Here is a 17,499-nt window from a genome sequence, read left to right as displayed (position 1 = left end):
TCGATCACACACAATAAGGGAGAAATTATTTTAGCAGCTTATGTACACGCCCCCTACTGGCCACTCATGAAACCATGTGGGCTGGTCTTGCTGTGGCGTCATTGTGAGCATGCGCACATGGCCAAATGTATTTACGCTCCACTGTGAGCGGCGTGTCAGAGTTGGAAGGTGATTGGAGTTATTTTCCTGAATAAAGACAACAGTCTGACGACAATTGCAATGTGGCGCAAGTTGTTCGCCTCCGTCCCGGCTTTCAGAGCTCCGAAAGCGCCCTGTCGGAGTTTTAAAAGCAGCAGCAGAGCTGAAAAGGACTTTAATAAAGGTGAGTTGACCCACTATATACTTCATGTATTTATAGCGGTATGGCAGGCGTTAAACCCTGCAGTGCGAAATTTGAGCAGTGGCAAGAATCACGCGTGCCCTCCATACATTCTCGTTTTTCTAATCCTAGTATGTGAAAGGTTAGCTTATTAATATTAATTTGGTCATACTGGCGTTGCCGTTGCTTGGTATACTTCCTCGGAGCGGCCGTCCAGTCACGTAATCTAATCAACATTCATGAGCCAAGGCTGGCTCGCAGTAGTCATTCGTCCATTGATTGGCCAACTGCCTAACTACCTCTTTCCTCTCAGCAAATCAGTGAGGGCGGACGTAACGGTGCCTACATTGATTGGCCAACTGCCTAACTACCTCTTTCCTCTCAGCAAATCAGTGAGGGCGGACGCAACGGTGCCTAATTAATATTCATAAGTCTGGCGTTCACTATAGTAGGATTTGTAAATTCCCCTCCTGCATGAAAAAAATAATATTCAGACTAATACAAAACAGTAATAAAACATTAAAATAAAAAATAAATAAATTCTCTATTACCATTTAAGTCAGTTTGTTCGTATATTTCTCTCTCTTGCATTTTTTGGGATAGAAGATAATTACCAAATACAAATACCAAAATACCATTTACATGTATGAAGGAGAAATTTACCACAAACCAGTATTACATTAACATAAAAATTCCGCCGCCTTATCTAACAATATTACAAACACACTATGGTTTGTAGACTTGTTGGTAATGATGTAACCTCTGTCTCCAGCCAATAAAACACATACTCAGAAAACGTTTAGGTTATGTGTCATATGTAACTCGTTGCAGACCTGGAAGCTCAGTTCCGGGCATTTCGGGAGAAAGCGGCCGCAGCGATGCCCGGCAGTGACTGGAGCCCGTTTGAGTTGACCCCTGGCCTGCCCCCTGAGAGGGCCGATGTGGTGATTGTAGGAGGGGGAGTCGTGGGATGGTCCATCGCATACTGGCTGAAGAGGAAGGAGAGAGTGAGGGACGGTCTGAGAGTGCTGGTGGTGGAGAAAGACCCTACTGTGAGTTTATCCAAGGGCACTTAAGAGCATGTCTCAAAAACTAGTGAGCATGTTTTTGATTCTACAAAGGTGTTGTAAAGGTAAGCAGCTCACTAGGTTTTGAGACAGAAAAAGTTCACCCTCAAAAAATAAAAGAATCGTATCATTTACCTCATGACGGTCAAGCACGTAGATTTTCTTTCTTGTGTAGTGCTTCAAACAGACATTGGCTCATATTCATGTCTAGGGAAAACAGAATGAAATTTAATCTAATAGTTACAAGTGGACATCTATATTCATTTAATTCGATTTGAAATATTCAATCTAGGTTTACTCTGAGAAAGGTCTGACGATGAATATCACAGTGAAATAAGCAAAATGACCGTAACTTGGATAAATATCACTATTATGGTAACACAAACCTCCGTTCATAAAATGCACAGAAGTTTTAAATTAAATATATTCAAGAACATATATTTGATTATGATCCTTTTTCCCTGCATCATCAATTATTTATACAACGAAACCAAATTAGATTTACAATGCAACCCCTTCAATTCAAATGAAACTGAATTGAAGAATTATTATCGGCTAGGGATTCGAGTCTGTCTGGGAACAATCCCATCTGCTCTGTGTAAAGCCTCTCTTACTCATGTTGAAGTTTTTCTCTCTTGTGAATTAAACATGAAAACATAAAGGTGAGTAAATGATGATGCAATTACAGTAATGTTTTTTTATTTGGGTGAACTGGCATATATTAAAATCATGACACCAAAAAAACACACACACACACACACACACTTGCTACTGCTAATAGATACACAGACACTTTGCTGTGAGCATTTAAGATATGCTGCTGCTGCATAAAAAGACAGACGTGAATCTCGTATAATATCTAGGCAGGTGGAGCTGGGGGAGGTGGAACTCGCTAGCTTAACAGCAAACACTGAACCAGACAATTTCAATTCTGAATATGAACAAGCAATTCTATTGGATCCAGGATCAGCAGAGCCAATCAGCTTGTGCCATCTGGTAATGATGTGATTGCTTTCAGAATTAGAGTTATATATTTGTGTGTGTGTGACTTTTTTTTTTTTTTTTTTTTTTATCGTACAATTCTTTCTGCAGTATTCTCAGGCGTCGACTGTGCTGTCATGTGGTGGAATTCGCCAGCAGTTTTCCCTGAAAGAAAACATCCAGCTGTCAATGACTTCGGCTGATTTCCTGAAGAACATTAATGTAAAACCTTTTATATTGCACTGTTAAAAGCTTCCTGAAACACTATTCTTGTTACAAAATGCACTGTAACATACAGAAATTGTTACATGAAGACTAGGTATTAGTATTTCTGGAGACTTATAAATATTTTGTTGTAAATGTTTCTACATGTGCTTAAGTGTTCAGCAGGATCACGTGTGCTGGTTTAGAGTTTGAGAATACTGATAAGTGTTTTGTAAATTTGTATTTCTGTTCTGCTGATATGCCACAGAATCATCTCTGGGTGGTAAATGAAGACCCCGTTGATCTGCAGTTTAATCATTCAGGATATCTCTTTCTCGCCAGCGAGAAATCAGCTCATATTATGGAGGAAAACTACCGCACTCAAAGGTGACAAGTTGAATCACCGATTTAATATCCGGATATCGAAATGACTTTGTGTTAACTCAGCCTTTCCTATCATCTGATAAACAGACTCACAATACAATGTTAAAGATTAATAAAACTAAGATTCATTCGTAGACACGCTGGTGCGAAGGTCGCCCTCCTGTCACCGTCCCAGCTGAAAGAGCGATTCCCCTGGATAAACACAGAGGGCGTCGCTCTGGCTTCTCTTGGTCGGTGAATGTTTTCCAATCTTTGATACAGCTAGCATGTGAGCTTCGTTACTGAGTAACGTATTTATTCCTCACCAAGGACTGGAGAACGAGGGCTGGTTTGATCCCTGGTCTCTCCTTAACGCTTTCAGACGTAAGGCCATGTCTATGGGAGTCTATCAGTGCTTCGGAGAGGTCACAGGTCAGGATTCACAATTACAATTTTTGTCAAAATAATACTGCAGGATTTCTAACATTTTAAAAGTTTTGCTTTCAAAACTTTCAAAAGGAAGCTTGTGGTGATTGTTTTGAATGTGATTTTCAGGTTTTAGATGCTCCTCAAATGTGGCAGAAATTGCAGATGGAGACTTCGCTGATGTCAAAAGGATAAAATATGTCAATGTAAGTTTTTATGCTACATCTCAGAACCCGCCAGCTGTATAACACAATTGTTTTCATCGTCTTCAAATAGATGCTCTAAAGTTTAAAGGTATAACGGAGGATTTTCCCGAATTTTAGAAAAGAACCGCCCTCTCCACTTTTTGAAAAAATGCACATGCGCAACACTCTACCTGCTCCCGAGAGGGAACGCCTATTAAACGTGTGCACGAGAGAGCATGCACGAGCTAATCATAGCTTACATTAACTTTTACTAGCAGTGATTTTAAATGGATTTCTCCAAACTTTACCTGTCAAGTAGAAACTTCGCGACTGAGGCATCAGTGGGAAGCCCAACCTGTGTTTTGAGCGCACGCCATCGTGTGAATCGTGTGCACGAGCACGTACGACGGCCTTACATAAACATATCACCAGAATGATTGACACTTAGGAGGACCAATAGTCTTGATGATCCACCCGGAAAAAGAAAATCCTCCGCTATACCTTTAAGTGCACTGATAGCATTACAGATAGAAGTGATGTGGTTTTAGGTGCAGATGCCCAACAGTCTGGAGTATCAGCCCGTGGAGAGTGCCGTTGTGGTAAATGCAGCGGGCGCAAACTCAGGGAAGATCGCCACCATGCTAGGCATCGGATTAGGACCGAAAGAATCCATATCTGGTATTCCGTTTCCTGTGGAGCCCAGAAAGAGGTTAAGACTCATGTTTGTTCACATTTTTGAATTTTTCTTGTGAAGTATTTATATGGTAATTTGCAATGGTTTCTTACCTACTTGGATGAATAAGCAGTGGCATACACTCTAAAATAAAGAATATTTTTATATTATATTATTATTTAAATATTATAATTTATAATAATTTGTTTTCACACACTAAAAAATATTTAATTGTAATTTAACTAATTTAGCAGTGCTAAATATTCTAAAATAACTGTTAAAAGATGTTATATATTATATTAATAATGATATATATATATATATATATATATATATATATATATATATATATATATATATATAATGGAATATTATATATATATAATGGAATATTATATATAGACACATATATAAACAAAAACTTTTATGTTAAATGATTAATCATGATTTGACAGCACTAATTATATCATATTAATTATCATTAGTATTCAATAAAACATTTATATTTAATTTTAATTTACATGAATGACCAGTGCTAAATATTGTTCAACTGTTGAAATAATTTGTATTATATTATATTGTATTAATATGTTTTATCATTAGTATTCAATAAAAATAAATATAATTTGAGCAGTGTTAAATATTCTAAAATAACTGTTGAAACAATTTATTTTAGATCATATTAATTAAATATGTAATTTGAATAAATGAGCAGTGCTAAATATTGTAAAATAGCTTTTGAAAAAAAGATGATATAAAACTTTATTATTTAATTTAATATTGTTTATAATTAAATTTCATTAGTATTTAATACAAATATTACATAAGACTATGTTAAAAACTATAGACTATATCTTTTTTATATAGTAAGATATTAATAAAAAACGATTTAAGCAATTAATTAATTGAATCCATTCATCGATCCATTCTCCAAACAATTAAAATGACATTAATGCTTTAATGGTGGAGTCTCACTAACTGCATCATTGGTATCTCTCACAGGTTTGTTTATGTGGTGCATTGCCCCGATGGACCAGGGTTGGATACTCCATTTCTGATTGACTATTCAGGGGTTTACTGTAGGCGAGAGGGACTGGGAGGAAATTACCTCACGGGAATGTCACCAGAGGAGGTAAAAGCATGTTTTGATCTGAACTCAAAAGTATTACTTCCATAGTATGCATGCATTTGTTCATTCATTCATATATTACTTCTGCCTTTTGCAGACAGAAGAACCAGATATCAGTAACCTTGATGTGGACGACAAGTTTTTTCAAGAGAAGGTCTGGCATCATCTGGCCAATCGTATTCCTGCATTTGAACAACTGAAGGTGAAAGTCGTAATGTAGAATTGTTATTCATGTTATCCACTTTGTGAAGAGAAAGTTTTCTTCAGCTTTCTTTGTCTTGGGATTAATTTAGCAGTTTCTGATGCTTTATGGCTTAGGACTGTGTGTGCGTACTAGAAAGTGTAGGTAACTTCTACCGCTTAGTTTTTCTCCAAATTAAGCACTTTGCTTTATCTGTCAGGTTTCAAGTGCGTGGGCTGGATTTTATGACTACAACACCTTTGACCAGAATGGCATTGTAGGACTGCACCCTCTAGTGCCCAACATGTACTTTGCCACGGGCTTCAGCGGTCACGGACTACAGCAGTCTCCCGCGGTCGGACTCGCCGTGGCTGAGCTTATTCTGGACGGGGGCTATAAGACTGTCAACCTCAGTGCTTTTGACCTTAAACGGATCTTCCTGCAGGAGCCCATGCTGGAGAGCAACATTGTGTGAAGACCGAAGAGCACAAAAACATAGAGTATTATTCCTCAGGACGGAGCCACTTAACATGAACGCTGCAAGAAACACATCATGGTTCAGACGGAACTCTCAACGGATCAATGGAATCGATTTTTCAGGAGGATGAGTTCAGTTTGGTAACAAAACATTGTAAGAAAACTCAAATTAGGAGTTGTAAAGGCTGCTGTGGTTTCAACATAACATGCTGCTCAAGAAATATTTGAAATGAGTTATGGTAGAGATCAGGGAATTAGTTAGTTATTATGTAATTGCATATATTTAAATATGCATATGACATAGATCATGAAATATCATATTTTTTTATTATTTTCTTGGATTTGTCTTAGTCACACTGTTTCAGAAATGAATACCAAAAATTTTCATAAACTTTAAAAGTTTGTCCTTAAATGTAAACCAGCCTTCATGGACTGAATTTTATAAATCTGTACATTTTTAAATGTCTGTTAATATGGATGTGAATACACGTGAATATTGTGAAACAATGGCGAAAAAAATGTGATATTTTTATTGTAGCATTATTTTATTTTGTAAAAATCTGAAATATATATATATATATATATATATATATATATATATAAAATGAAACTACATATATATATATATAAATAAATATATACATACACACACACACACATATATATATATATATATATATATAGAATGGCATTATATAAATTACATTTTCTGCTTTTCTTTAAAGTGTGTACATATGTGCATGTATATATGAAATTAATACAGAATAAAAAAAAACCCAGCAGAAAATCTGAAACATTAACACTTTGTATTTAAAGTGCACATTTACAGCATGCAAAAATATTTCTTTAGTGTAAGAACCATGACAGCTAAACAATATTAGAAAATTTTGCATCACATATGTATCAAAGTTATAAAGAGTATAAAGAACCATAATTGACCCATAGAGGAACACAGTATATCAATATTCAGGATGAGAGAGTCCAGCTTCATCTCTTTGCCTTCTTCTCAAGCATGTCAATAATAGGTGTCGCTTTGCGTTTCACACCTGGACAGAGAAAACAAGAATCAAACTCAGACAAAAGTGTCTATTTGAGTCAAGAAACTCATCAGAAGATAATATATATGAGCATAATATCAATATTTTAGGTCTAAATAATTACCTTTAGTGATGGGTTTGTCCTCTGGAGAGCGCTTTGCATATGCTGCTTTCATTCTCTGAATATTCTTTTTATGGACAACTTCATGCTCTACAATAGGACGAGGGTAATCTTTTCCCACAATGCACCCTGCTCTCTCCTGAATGCTCCGAGGAGCTTTCCAGGGTTCATATATGTACTCAGCAGGGAATTTCTTCAGCAGCGGAAGGTATTTCCTGGTAGACGTGAGGAGAGCTGAGTTAGTATTTAGTAAGTAGTTGTTTCACAGATACTTTTAAACCAGAACAGAATGTAAAAAAGAAACCGAACTTGATGTAATCCCCATTTTTGTCGGTTTTCTTGCCAAAGGCAATGGGAGAGTAAACCCTGAAGTACTGATGGAAGAACGCGCTGGCGGAGAGCCACTGCCAGTTTCCTGCATTTAACGACCAATCAGCATCCAGCAGCAACTCCTCAAACACCTTCGGATGACAGTGAGCAGAAACACAGCAGGTTAATGATTATATATCTCATCTATCTGTATTCTATACTATAGCTGGTCCTCAAACCTTTTGGCCCTCCTCCCAGCTTATCCACAAGTCTCCTCGGGTCAGGAAACAGGCGACCGCATGCCGGGCCAGATGATGGATCCAGCCCTCCCGACGTAACTGTGTCATGATGGCATCAATGAACGGGAAACCGGTCCGAGCCTGAAATCACACATGCACGTCTTCAGTAAACATCAACCGAAAATTATTTTTTACCGAAGCTGAAATGATTGACCATATATTTAATTAATAGTCAATTAATTAATCAAATCAACACTCAAATAAAATCAGAGCTGTATATACAATTTGTTTTCGCTCACAAGGCAGTTTTAATATAGGCTTTTGTTGAAATTTAATATTATTTGTTGAAATTTAAACAGTTTTGACAGTCTCGAACTTGTTTTCATGATTGTTTAATGTATGTTTGAATTAATCTGTCAAGACGTCACTAACAGGTTAAGTAAAAATAGAATGATAAATGTAATATAGTGAATATTGTTAGCAAAATATCTTTAGAGTTTCTTTTTAGCCAACTTTTATAGTACAAAGCTCATTGCAATTATTGGATGGTAATGTTTATTAAAGATTTGTTCACATATCAACTGAATACAGTCCATCAAAATGAAATCGATTAAAAACAACAAACTGATTTTGTCAACCCAGACGTGTCGGCTGACATGTTTACCTGTTGTAGCTTATCCGCACTGTGTGACTGTGCATGAAATAGACACTGACATAGTCAAAACACGTGGTTTCCGTTAGTGATTTCATCCTTTTTAAAACTTATTCGGCTGAAACCACAAATTAATTTTCAGCCAAATATTATTGGTTGCTAAAATACTGTGCATCACTATATCATTAAGTTTTTAATACATTTTAGTGCAATACATACATTTTAATACAATCAAAAAAGCACAACAGCTTCACTTTACCTCTCTCCATGCAGCGAGGTGCTCAGGATTGTTATCCCAGTCCACCTGCACACAGTGAGGGTTTCCTTCCATTCTGTTGAAGTTTGGGATCCCGACGCCAGTCGTGTAGAAAAATTCTCTCCACAGCAGCTGACCATGCAGGGAAACCGGAGGTTCAGAGTGCTTCTTCTGCAAGAGACACATCACAATCTTGAACTGTTAAACAACCGCTAGCGGCTCAGGTCATGCGCGAGACACCTGACGTACCCCTCTGTACACGTCTGTGAGCCTCCACCAGAAGGTGCGCGCAGACAAGCACCCGAACCGGACATAGGGGCTCAGGACGGTGGTGCTGGGGATCAAGGCGTTGGGGGACGTCTGTGGTTTTTCAAACTTGCACACCCACTCCTGCAAAAAGGCAACAACAACAAAACAAAAACCCATATGGCAAGATTATATTGTTATTGATATTTCAAATTGATTGTTTTGCTTGATTAAAGATACTTATGCTTAAGATTTAATTTTATTGATTGGAAATATTTGTATAAAATATGATACAGCACACAATTAAAATGACCTTTAATTATTAAATTAAATTAATTAAAAATCGAAATTTAATTTTACTAAGACATTTAGAGTGGGAACTAATATGTATATGCATTATGTATGAAGCCTATTCTAACAATATTAAAATCTTATTGATTTCTACTATAAAAAGTTTTTTTATTAATTTTTTTTAAAATATCATTTGACTATATACAGTGGGGAGAACAAGTATTTGATACACTGCCGATTTTGCCGGTTTTCCTACTTACAAAGCATGTAGAAGTCTGTAATTTTTATCATAGGTACTCTTCAACTGTGAGTGACGGAATCTAAAACAAAAATCCAGAAAATCACATTGTATGATTTTTAAATAATTAATTTGCATTTTATTGTATGACATAAGTATTTGATCACCTACCAACCAGTAAGAATTCTGGCTCTCACAGACCTGTTAGTTTTTCTTTAAGAAGCCCTCCTGTTCTCCACTCATTACCTGTATTAACTGTACCTGTTTGAACTCGTTACCTGTATAAAAGACACCTGTCCACACACTCAATCAAACAGACTCCAACCTCTCCATAATGGCCAAGACCAGAGAGCTGTGTAAGGACATCAGGGATAAAATTGTAGACCTGCACAAGGCTGGGATGGGCTACAGGACAATAGGCAAGCAGCTTGGTGAGAAGGCAACAACTGTTGGCGCAATTATTAGAAAATGGAAGAAGTTCAAGATGACAGTCAATCTCCCTCGGTCTGGGGCGCCATGCAAGATCTCACCTCGTGGGGCATCAATGATCATGAGGAAGGTGAGGGATCAGCCCAGAACTACACGGCAGAACCTGGTCAATGACCTGAAGAGAGCTGGGACCACAGTCTCAAAAAAAATTAGTAACACACTACGCCGTCATGGATTAAAATCCTGCAGCGCACGCAAGGTACCCCTGCTCAAGCCAGCGCATGTCCAGGCCCGTCTGAAGTTTGCCACTGACCATCTGGATGATCCAGAGGAGGAATGGGAGAAGGTCATGTGGTCTGATGAGACACAAATAGAGCTTTTTGGTCTAAACTCCACTCGCCGTGTTTGGAGGAAGAAGAAGGATGAGTACAACCCCAAGAACACCATCCCAACCGTGAAGCATGGAGGTGGAAACATCATTCTTTGGGGATGCTTTTCTGCAAAGGGGACAGGACGACTGCACCGTATTGAGGGGAGGATGGATGGGGCCATGTATCGCGAGATCTTGGCAACAACCTCCTTCCCTCAGTAAGAGCATTGAAGATGGGTCGTGGCTGGGTCTTCCAGCATGACAACGACCCGAAACACACAGCCAGGGCAACTAAGGAGTGGCTCCGTAAGAAGCATCTCAAGGTCCTGGAGTGGCCAAGCCAGTCTCCAGACCTGGACCCAATAGAAATCTTTGGATGGGGCTGAAAGTCCGTATTGCCCAGCGACAGCCCCGAAACCTGAAGGATCTGGAGAAGGTCTGTATGGAGGAGTGGGCCAAAATCCCTCCTGCAGTGTGTGCAAACCTGGTCAAGAACTACAGGAAACATATGATCTCTGTAATTGCAAACAAAGGTTTCTGTACCAAATATTAAGTTCTGCTTTTCTGATGTATCAAATACTTATGTCATGCAACAAAATGCAAATTAATTACTTAAAAATCATACAGTGTGATTTTCTGGATTTTTGTTTTAGATTCCGTCGCCCACAGTTGAAGAGTACCTATGATAACAATTACAGACTTCTACATGCTTTGTAAGTGGGAAAACCTGCAAAATCAGCAGTGTATCAAATACTTGTTCTCCCCACTGTATATATTATATTAGTATATTATACACACACATACACATATTATATATATTTACAAATTTATAGTTAGGTGTTAAAAAAAATTTGTACTATTCATTATTTTTTATATGTCTGACTTTTATAAGTTTCATAGTCTGGACCTGGTTCTGAAATCGAATACTTCCCTACTATATATTATGCAGAAAAAAAGAATAGCAGAAAGAGTAATATGTCTGAATATTTAAAAACCGAGGCGAAAATTCCGCGGATGACCTGCTATTTCGGCCGAGATTCTGAAGTGCGCATTCACTGGACACTTTACTATCCCATGAGGCCACGGGAGAGGATTTATGAATGGCAGTTAAGCGACGTAACTGACGGTGGTAGGTCACATGACAGTAACAACATGGCAGATGTAGTACATCCGAATTTCATTCGTATTACCCATATTCATATATAGAACGTACTTTTTTAACGGTTGTGAAGTAAATTCAAAAGTAGTACCTACTCAGACAGAACGTGATTTCGGACGCAGCAATATGCACTGAAAGGTGTTGGGGCATGTACCTTTCTCTGCATGTGCTCATCCAGTCTGCGCAGAGCTTCCTGTTCACCCCCCGGGAACAGATCTGGTCCTAGGGATGTATCCAATCCAAGATCTTCAAGCGTTGGAATTCCAAACTTCTCTTCATGGTCCTCAGAAAATGGAGTGGACACACCTTCCAGAGAAAGAGGCATAATGAAGGAGAGAAAACCAGCAACAATCGAATCTCATTCAGTATGCTGTCCGGGGCGGATACCTTTCATGTCCTCTTTGGTTGGAGCAGGAACAGGTTTTTTAGGGGGTCCGATGGCTTTCAGCACACTCTGGAAGCGAACGTAAGTCAGGGGAGTCTTGCCGTTGTTCTCGTCGATAATTCTGTATGACAAAGCAGGTGAGTGTTTCTGTGCAAATCTTTATCAAAATATGATTTACAAATTATGACGCATTACCTGTCAATGTTGTGGAGAGTGTGAGAAATCTTTGGAATAGCTTCCACGCCATATTCTTTGGCCAACTTCATGATTTCCTTGTCTCTGCTCTGACTGTACGGCTCCGTATCAACCTCAAAAGTCAACCGAGTGATCTTCCATTTCTCAAAGAGCTTTGGAAGGACCTCTGTGGGCGGCCCACTGACAACAAACAGCCTAGAGGTACAAGAAATTACACAAAACATGCTTGAGAAAAACATATTTGTCCACATTTGACCCTTTAACTCAAACCTCCACCCCATCTTTAGTTTGTCTTAGAATAGTTTTTTTCCCCCTCCCCACCTGGAGCTGAGTTTCTTCAGACTGGAGTCCAGGTCTTTGAGAGCTTCCAGCAGAAATCTCCATTGATTGATGCCGATGTGAGTGTTAGTGGAGTACCAGGGGTCCAGCAGGAACAGGGGGTAGATGTGTCTACAGTCTTTCAGGGCAGCGATCAGAGCAGGGTTATCATGTAGACGCAGTCCTTTGCGGAACCAGTGAATGGAGTTTTGGCTCATGGTCGTGTTCGGCACACGTTGTCAAAAGGACACTGTAGAAACTGGTATAAATGTATTTATTTTTTTACACAAAAGTCCATTTACACAAATGTGTTTTATAATGTTTTTCAAATGTTGGTTTTAAAATGGGCTTCAATAGAAATATTTTCATAATATTAATCATTTCTGTTTTATATTTTTGCTTGATATTTTGTTAATTTCCCCCTTTTCTCTTTTTTTGTTTAATTGTTTTCAAATGAAATTAAGAGGTTTGAATGGAAATTAACTTTTTATATAATATATATATAAACAAAAATCTTATCAAATCCATGTCTACCTCAAATCAGAGTATCTTTCATTTCTGGCTCTCACTTTGAGCTCATTACACTTTTTGTCTGAACTGCCATTTTCAATTGAAAGCATAATTCACTTAAAATGAGATTTCAACTGTATATTAATATTGTTAAAAGGTATTTCATTAGCTGAATATTCAGTACCACAACATAAGTCTTGTAGCTCTAATAGTTGCGCTTTCAATTGTAGCCTACTATATTTTTCAATTTCATTCACGCTTATTTGTATATCCCATTTTACAATACATATCGTTTCAAAAATATACATATAATTTAATGTATTATTCCTGTGATGGTAAAGCTGAATTTTCAGCATCATTACTCCAGTCTTCAGTGTCACATAATCCTTCAGAAATCATTATAATATGCTGATTTGCTCAAGAAACATTTATTACTATTTTTATTATCAATGTTTAAAACTATTGTGCTGCTACATTTTTGAGTGGAAACAGTATTCAGTAGTGCTTATTAGAAATTTAGACACAATGAAATTAATTTCGGACTCTAATGTACCTAATTTATTTGACATTATTAGTATTACTACTACTATTATTGTTGTTGTTAATATTATTAGTATGCAATCGATCTGATTCAAAACTTTGCCAGTAACAGATACACAGACACCGAGTATTACTATTTTGCAACAAGCATTTTCTTTCCTCCGGTTGGGTTTAAAGTCTCTGCAACCAAATACAATCACACATTCTGAGTCAATTGTGCAGTATAACTAAACTAAATAATCTATAGCTATTTTAACCTATAAAAAACATCAGTACTTACGCGTTTTCAGGTTACGTTAAGTCTCGCTGGCGTTTTGTAACAGCTTTTTTCTTGATGTTACAAAACATGTAAAAATTCAGCAGCACGTGTCTCACAAGATCAGCCAATCAGAGACTGTTTACAAGCCAAGGCACGTCCATGCTAACCAATCAGGATGCGGCCGGTAAGACATGCGCAGAGGTTTATTTTTTCCGTGTGTTTCCCTCAGTGAATCTTGATTGGTTGATTTCCAGCGGGTTAATCATGGCGGAAAGCGAGAACGACAAAGCTGCTAAAAGACCTAAAACAGACGCGATCAATGAACGCGGGGACGCGGGAGAACGATCATCCGGCAGCCCGGTCTCGGACTTTGAAATCACCCGCATTCTGCGTGAATGTGCGCGGGAGAAGAACATCTTCATTCATGGGAAGGTGCGTGTGCAAGTAACTACCATTATCTTTTTACTTATCTGTTACTAATTACAGATTTACTAGTAACGTTACTACTGAGTAACAGTATTTATTTCTAAGGTACTAGTATCTATTGCAACTTTTCTAGTAGTTATTTGTTAAATGCTAGAACGCATTTATAAACACTAAGCCAAATGCTCATAGTCCTAAAATGTATGTTTTATGGATTGATAACTTTATTTTTTAAAGTGTTATATCTATATCTAAGTTATTGACCTTTTATTAATTTATTTCTATGTACTGTATATTTATTGCTATGTTGTAACTATTGTAATTTTTTTTAAACTTGTACTATGGACCTTCCATTTTGAGTCCTGAATAAAGTCTTTATTATTATTATTATTATTAACTAGTCGGAATGATTGCTAGAATTAATTTAAAACTGACTAGTGTAATAGGGTTACCTGCTAGCAAATAAATGTTCACTACGTCCTTGGAATAAATGACTTGAAATCCTTGACATATGTTGTGTTTCCTAGGTGAAGGATGAGGATGCTGTTGTGATCCTGGAGAAAACTCCCATCCGACAGGACACGCTGTCTGAGTTACTGAAGAGCAGTCAACTCCAGTTGGAGATGAAGAATGATGTGTACAGCACATACCAGCTGCAGGCGCCAGCACACCTGAATGGTAGGATTAGATGTTTTCACCAGCCTCTGTTTGTCCATATATTAATACCAAATGGCAAACAGAAGGGGATTTATATACTATGAACCAACTTCATGAAATCAGCCCCAATGTTGGAAGAATCAAATCTCAAACCGATGTGACCAGATTGTTTATGCCCGTTGCAGAATAGGCCATTCCAGGATGACACACGTTTTTAATATTAGGAGAAGATCCACCAACATGTTCTTTCTGTCAAAACTCTTTCTCATTGAAGCATGTTTTATTAGATTGTGCTGGTTTTAACCCTGTCAGAAGCCTTTTTTATTCAATTAACATATATATCTTTTTTCAGACATTACAGAGTGCTGGACTCTTGCATTGTCACTACAAGATCTTGACCAAAAACTGATGCACCTTTTGATGGAAATGACATCACAACATTTATTTCCATCAAAAGGGCATACATTTTTGGTTAAATATATATTTATTCTGTTTATCATTTGATATATTTATGCCATTTGATATATTTTTTGTATTTATCTCATTTTATGTGATAGTTCAATAAGGAACTTTTCTGTCTTAATATGATTTTTAAAGAAAAATGCTTTAAAAGCTAATTTTAAATGTAATTCAGAGTTTTTATAAATGAAAATTTTAATTTGCAAGAACTTTAACATCCCGTCTATAATACATTTTTAAAAAGTGTAAAAATTGGTGGGATTAAACTTGACACTTTTCCCTTTGAATGTAAGTCACTTTTCCAATTAATTTGGTATTTATGCACAAATTGTCCTTTTTGTTATATCAAAGAATCACTGTTGAAAGCACTGCTTCCTTCAAAAAAGTTTGCAATTTAATTATTGAAAACCTTGCATGACTGCTTGTTGAAAGTCCAAGGCTCTATTGCATGCAATGTACAAAATCCACATCATCACAAGTTAAACCAAAAGTCCATTTGGAGGTTGATTTATGACCATTACATTTTTTGTGCCAGAAATCAAAACAACAGTGATTTGCCCTGCGACAGAGAAGCATGTTAAGAAGTATTTACATCAGGAGGTTTTTCTAGTTGAAGAATCAGGGGAGGATTATCGTAACCTCACCTTACCGTACATCAGCAGCCAGAGCTTCAGTGTGCAGGTGAGGCTTCAGTGACCTCTGACCCTTCATTTCACTCTTATTCCTTATGTATATACACACACTCATATATATTACATACAGCTTATAACTGCACTGCCTATGTTCCATTTTCGATTTCAGTGGGTACACAATATATTGGAGAAGAAAGCTGAGGCCGATCGGATTGTTTTCGAGGACCCAGACCCTGTTACTGGATTTGTTTTGTTGCCCGATTTCAAGTGGGATCAAAAGCAGGTGAATTTGCGATGAATCTGTGTCCGAATTTTTGAGACTCCATGAATAAAAGGCCAGTGAAAATCAATGATTGTTTCCTTAACTCTCCAGCTACAAGACCTGTATTTGATTGCCATCGTCCACCGGAGGGATGTGAAAAGTTTGAGGGATCTTACATCAGAGCACCTGCCATTACTCACAAACATTCGCAGTAAAGGAGAGGTGAGCTATAGATTCATCTGTCAAATTCATAGACAAATGATTTTCGTTGGAACTGTTATTCTGTTGTCCACTAGATGTCACTGTTAATCTGAACATGTAGACCCATAAAAAATAAAAAAAAACCTTTCAATGGGCACAGGACTTACATTCTGTTGCCCTCTTGTTGATTAGATTGCTTCTATTGTTCTCACTTGCAAGTCGATTAAATGTAAATGTGTACTTGCTTTTTAAAAGTATGTGGCGCAGTGGTTACCACATAGTTCGGGGTTGGTAAGCCTTTTATGTTCACCAAGATGGCATTTATGTGAGTATTGTGAAATGATTTATTGTCAGTTTTATTCAATTTAATGCTTCCTTTCAGAATAAAAGTATTTATTTCTTTAAAAATCAACTACTGATGTTGATCTGTGGTGATCCTGTGGAAGATAACAGTTTGATTCCAGCCTGCAACATATCACAAAAGCACAATCTCAAAATCCCCCAAAACAACGGCAGATTTTTCCAAGTACGTTTGTGAGGTGTAGCATGGCTGCGTACGTCAAATTGAAATTCAAGTCTTGTCTATGTCCACAGGACACCATTCAGCGGCAGTACGGCGTCCCTCCGAGCAAACTGCGCGTTTATTTCCACTATCAACCGTCGTACTATCACCTCCACGTCCATTTCACCTCGCTGGAGTACAACGCTCCAGGATGTGGAGTGGAAAGAGCCCACCTGCTTTCCGATGTCATTCAGAACTTGCAGGCAGATTCCAGTTACTATCACAACCGTAGCCTGGCGTTCCCGCTGCGTGCCGATGATGCCCTGCTCCTCAAGTTCAAAGAGGCCGGGAAACTCTAGAGACCTGTTTTTTTTTTTTTTTTGGGAACTTCAATCTTTTTTACTTGTTTATTAATGTTATGATGTCGTAATTGCAGGTTTAAGCACACATTCACTCTGTGTAGTGTAAAGTGGTCATGTTTTTGTCTAAATCTGGTTAGATTTTGTGATTTTAATTCTGCATTTTAATAAAGTACTGATTGTTTTTAAATCATTTAGTTGTGTCGTGTCATGCTGTAGTTGATAGTGTGGATTCAACCCAACTTCATCACCCAAAACCGCAATTGTTTGGTCAGGCTGTGCGCCTGTCTGTGGTGCGACGTGGAAATTCATTTTAAAGCAGAATCGGAGCCAGAGGGGTCCCAGGCCTTATTCTTTGAGGCTTTAGGGGTCCTTTAAAGAGATCTGGCTGAGACTGACAGAGCAGCGGGTCGCAGTATAGCTCCTGCGCTGTAACCTACTGGCT

At 37.7% G+C, this 17,499-nt stretch overlaps 3 protein-coding genes across 4 annotated transcripts; 2 read left to right on the top strand and 1 right to left on the bottom strand.

The window, feature by feature from the left end:
- The first annotated feature begins 109 nt into the window (after positions 1–109).
- foxred1 (FAD-dependent oxidoreductase domain containing 1) lies at positions 110–6,318 on the top strand. Its single transcript, XM_084400450.1, has 11 exons — positions 110–322; positions 1,151–1,371; positions 2,479–2,589; positions 2,840–2,958; positions 3,091–3,185; positions 3,265–3,366; positions 3,490–3,566; positions 4,094–4,254; positions 5,221–5,350; positions 5,445–5,549; positions 5,749–6,318. The coding sequence occupies exons 1-11, from the start codon at positions 220–222 to the stop codon at positions 6,001–6,003; spliced, it is 1,479 nt and encodes a 492-aa protein (XP_084256576.1). The 5' UTR covers positions 110–219; the 3' UTR covers positions 6,004–6,318.
- Positions 6,319–6,352: 34 nt separating this feature from the next.
- cry5 (cryptochrome circadian regulator 5) lies at positions 6,353–13,673 on the bottom strand. 2 transcript variants are annotated; one of them, XM_084400448.1, is made up of 11 exons: positions 13,581–13,673; positions 12,254–12,509; positions 11,933–12,127; positions 11,740–11,858; positions 11,507–11,658; positions 8,869–9,009; positions 8,623–8,790; positions 7,712–7,852; positions 7,473–7,624; positions 7,167–7,378; positions 6,353–7,051 (listed from the first exon to the last, which is right to left on the bottom strand). In XM_084400448.1, exons 2-11 carry the CDS (start codon positions 12,466–12,468, stop codon positions 6,993–6,995), a joined length of 1,554 nt encoding a protein of 517 aa, XP_084256574.1. In that variant the 5' UTR covers positions 12,469–12,509; positions 13,581–13,673; the 3' UTR covers positions 6,353–6,992. The 2 variants fall into 2 exon arrangements, with proteins under 2 accessions (XP_084256574.1, XP_084256575.1); XM_084400449.1 differs by having other exon boundaries at positions 6,887–7,051; positions 12,254–12,500.
- A 90-nt stretch (positions 13,674–13,763) lies between these two features.
- On the top strand, positions 13,764–17,247 carry dcps (decapping enzyme, scavenger). The gene is made up of 6 exons (XM_084401242.1): positions 13,764–13,991; positions 14,510–14,660; positions 15,634–15,779; positions 15,900–16,013; positions 16,104–16,214; positions 16,788–17,247. Exons 1-6 carry the CDS (start codon positions 13,824–13,826, stop codon positions 17,052–17,054), a joined length of 957 nt encoding a protein of 318 aa, XP_084257368.1. The 5' UTR covers positions 13,764–13,823; the 3' UTR covers positions 17,055–17,247.
- The last annotated feature ends 252 nt before the right edge of the window (positions 17,248–17,499 follow it).

Source organism: Rutilus rutilus (genome assembly GCF_951802725.1).
Source record: "Rutilus rutilus genome assembly, chromosome: 25".
Taxonomy (NCBI): domain Eukaryota; kingdom Metazoa; phylum Chordata; class Actinopteri; order Cypriniformes; family Leuciscidae; genus Rutilus; species Rutilus rutilus.
The sequence above is the reverse complement of the archived record's forward strand: the minus strand, read 5'-3'. Positions and strand labels throughout refer to the sequence as shown.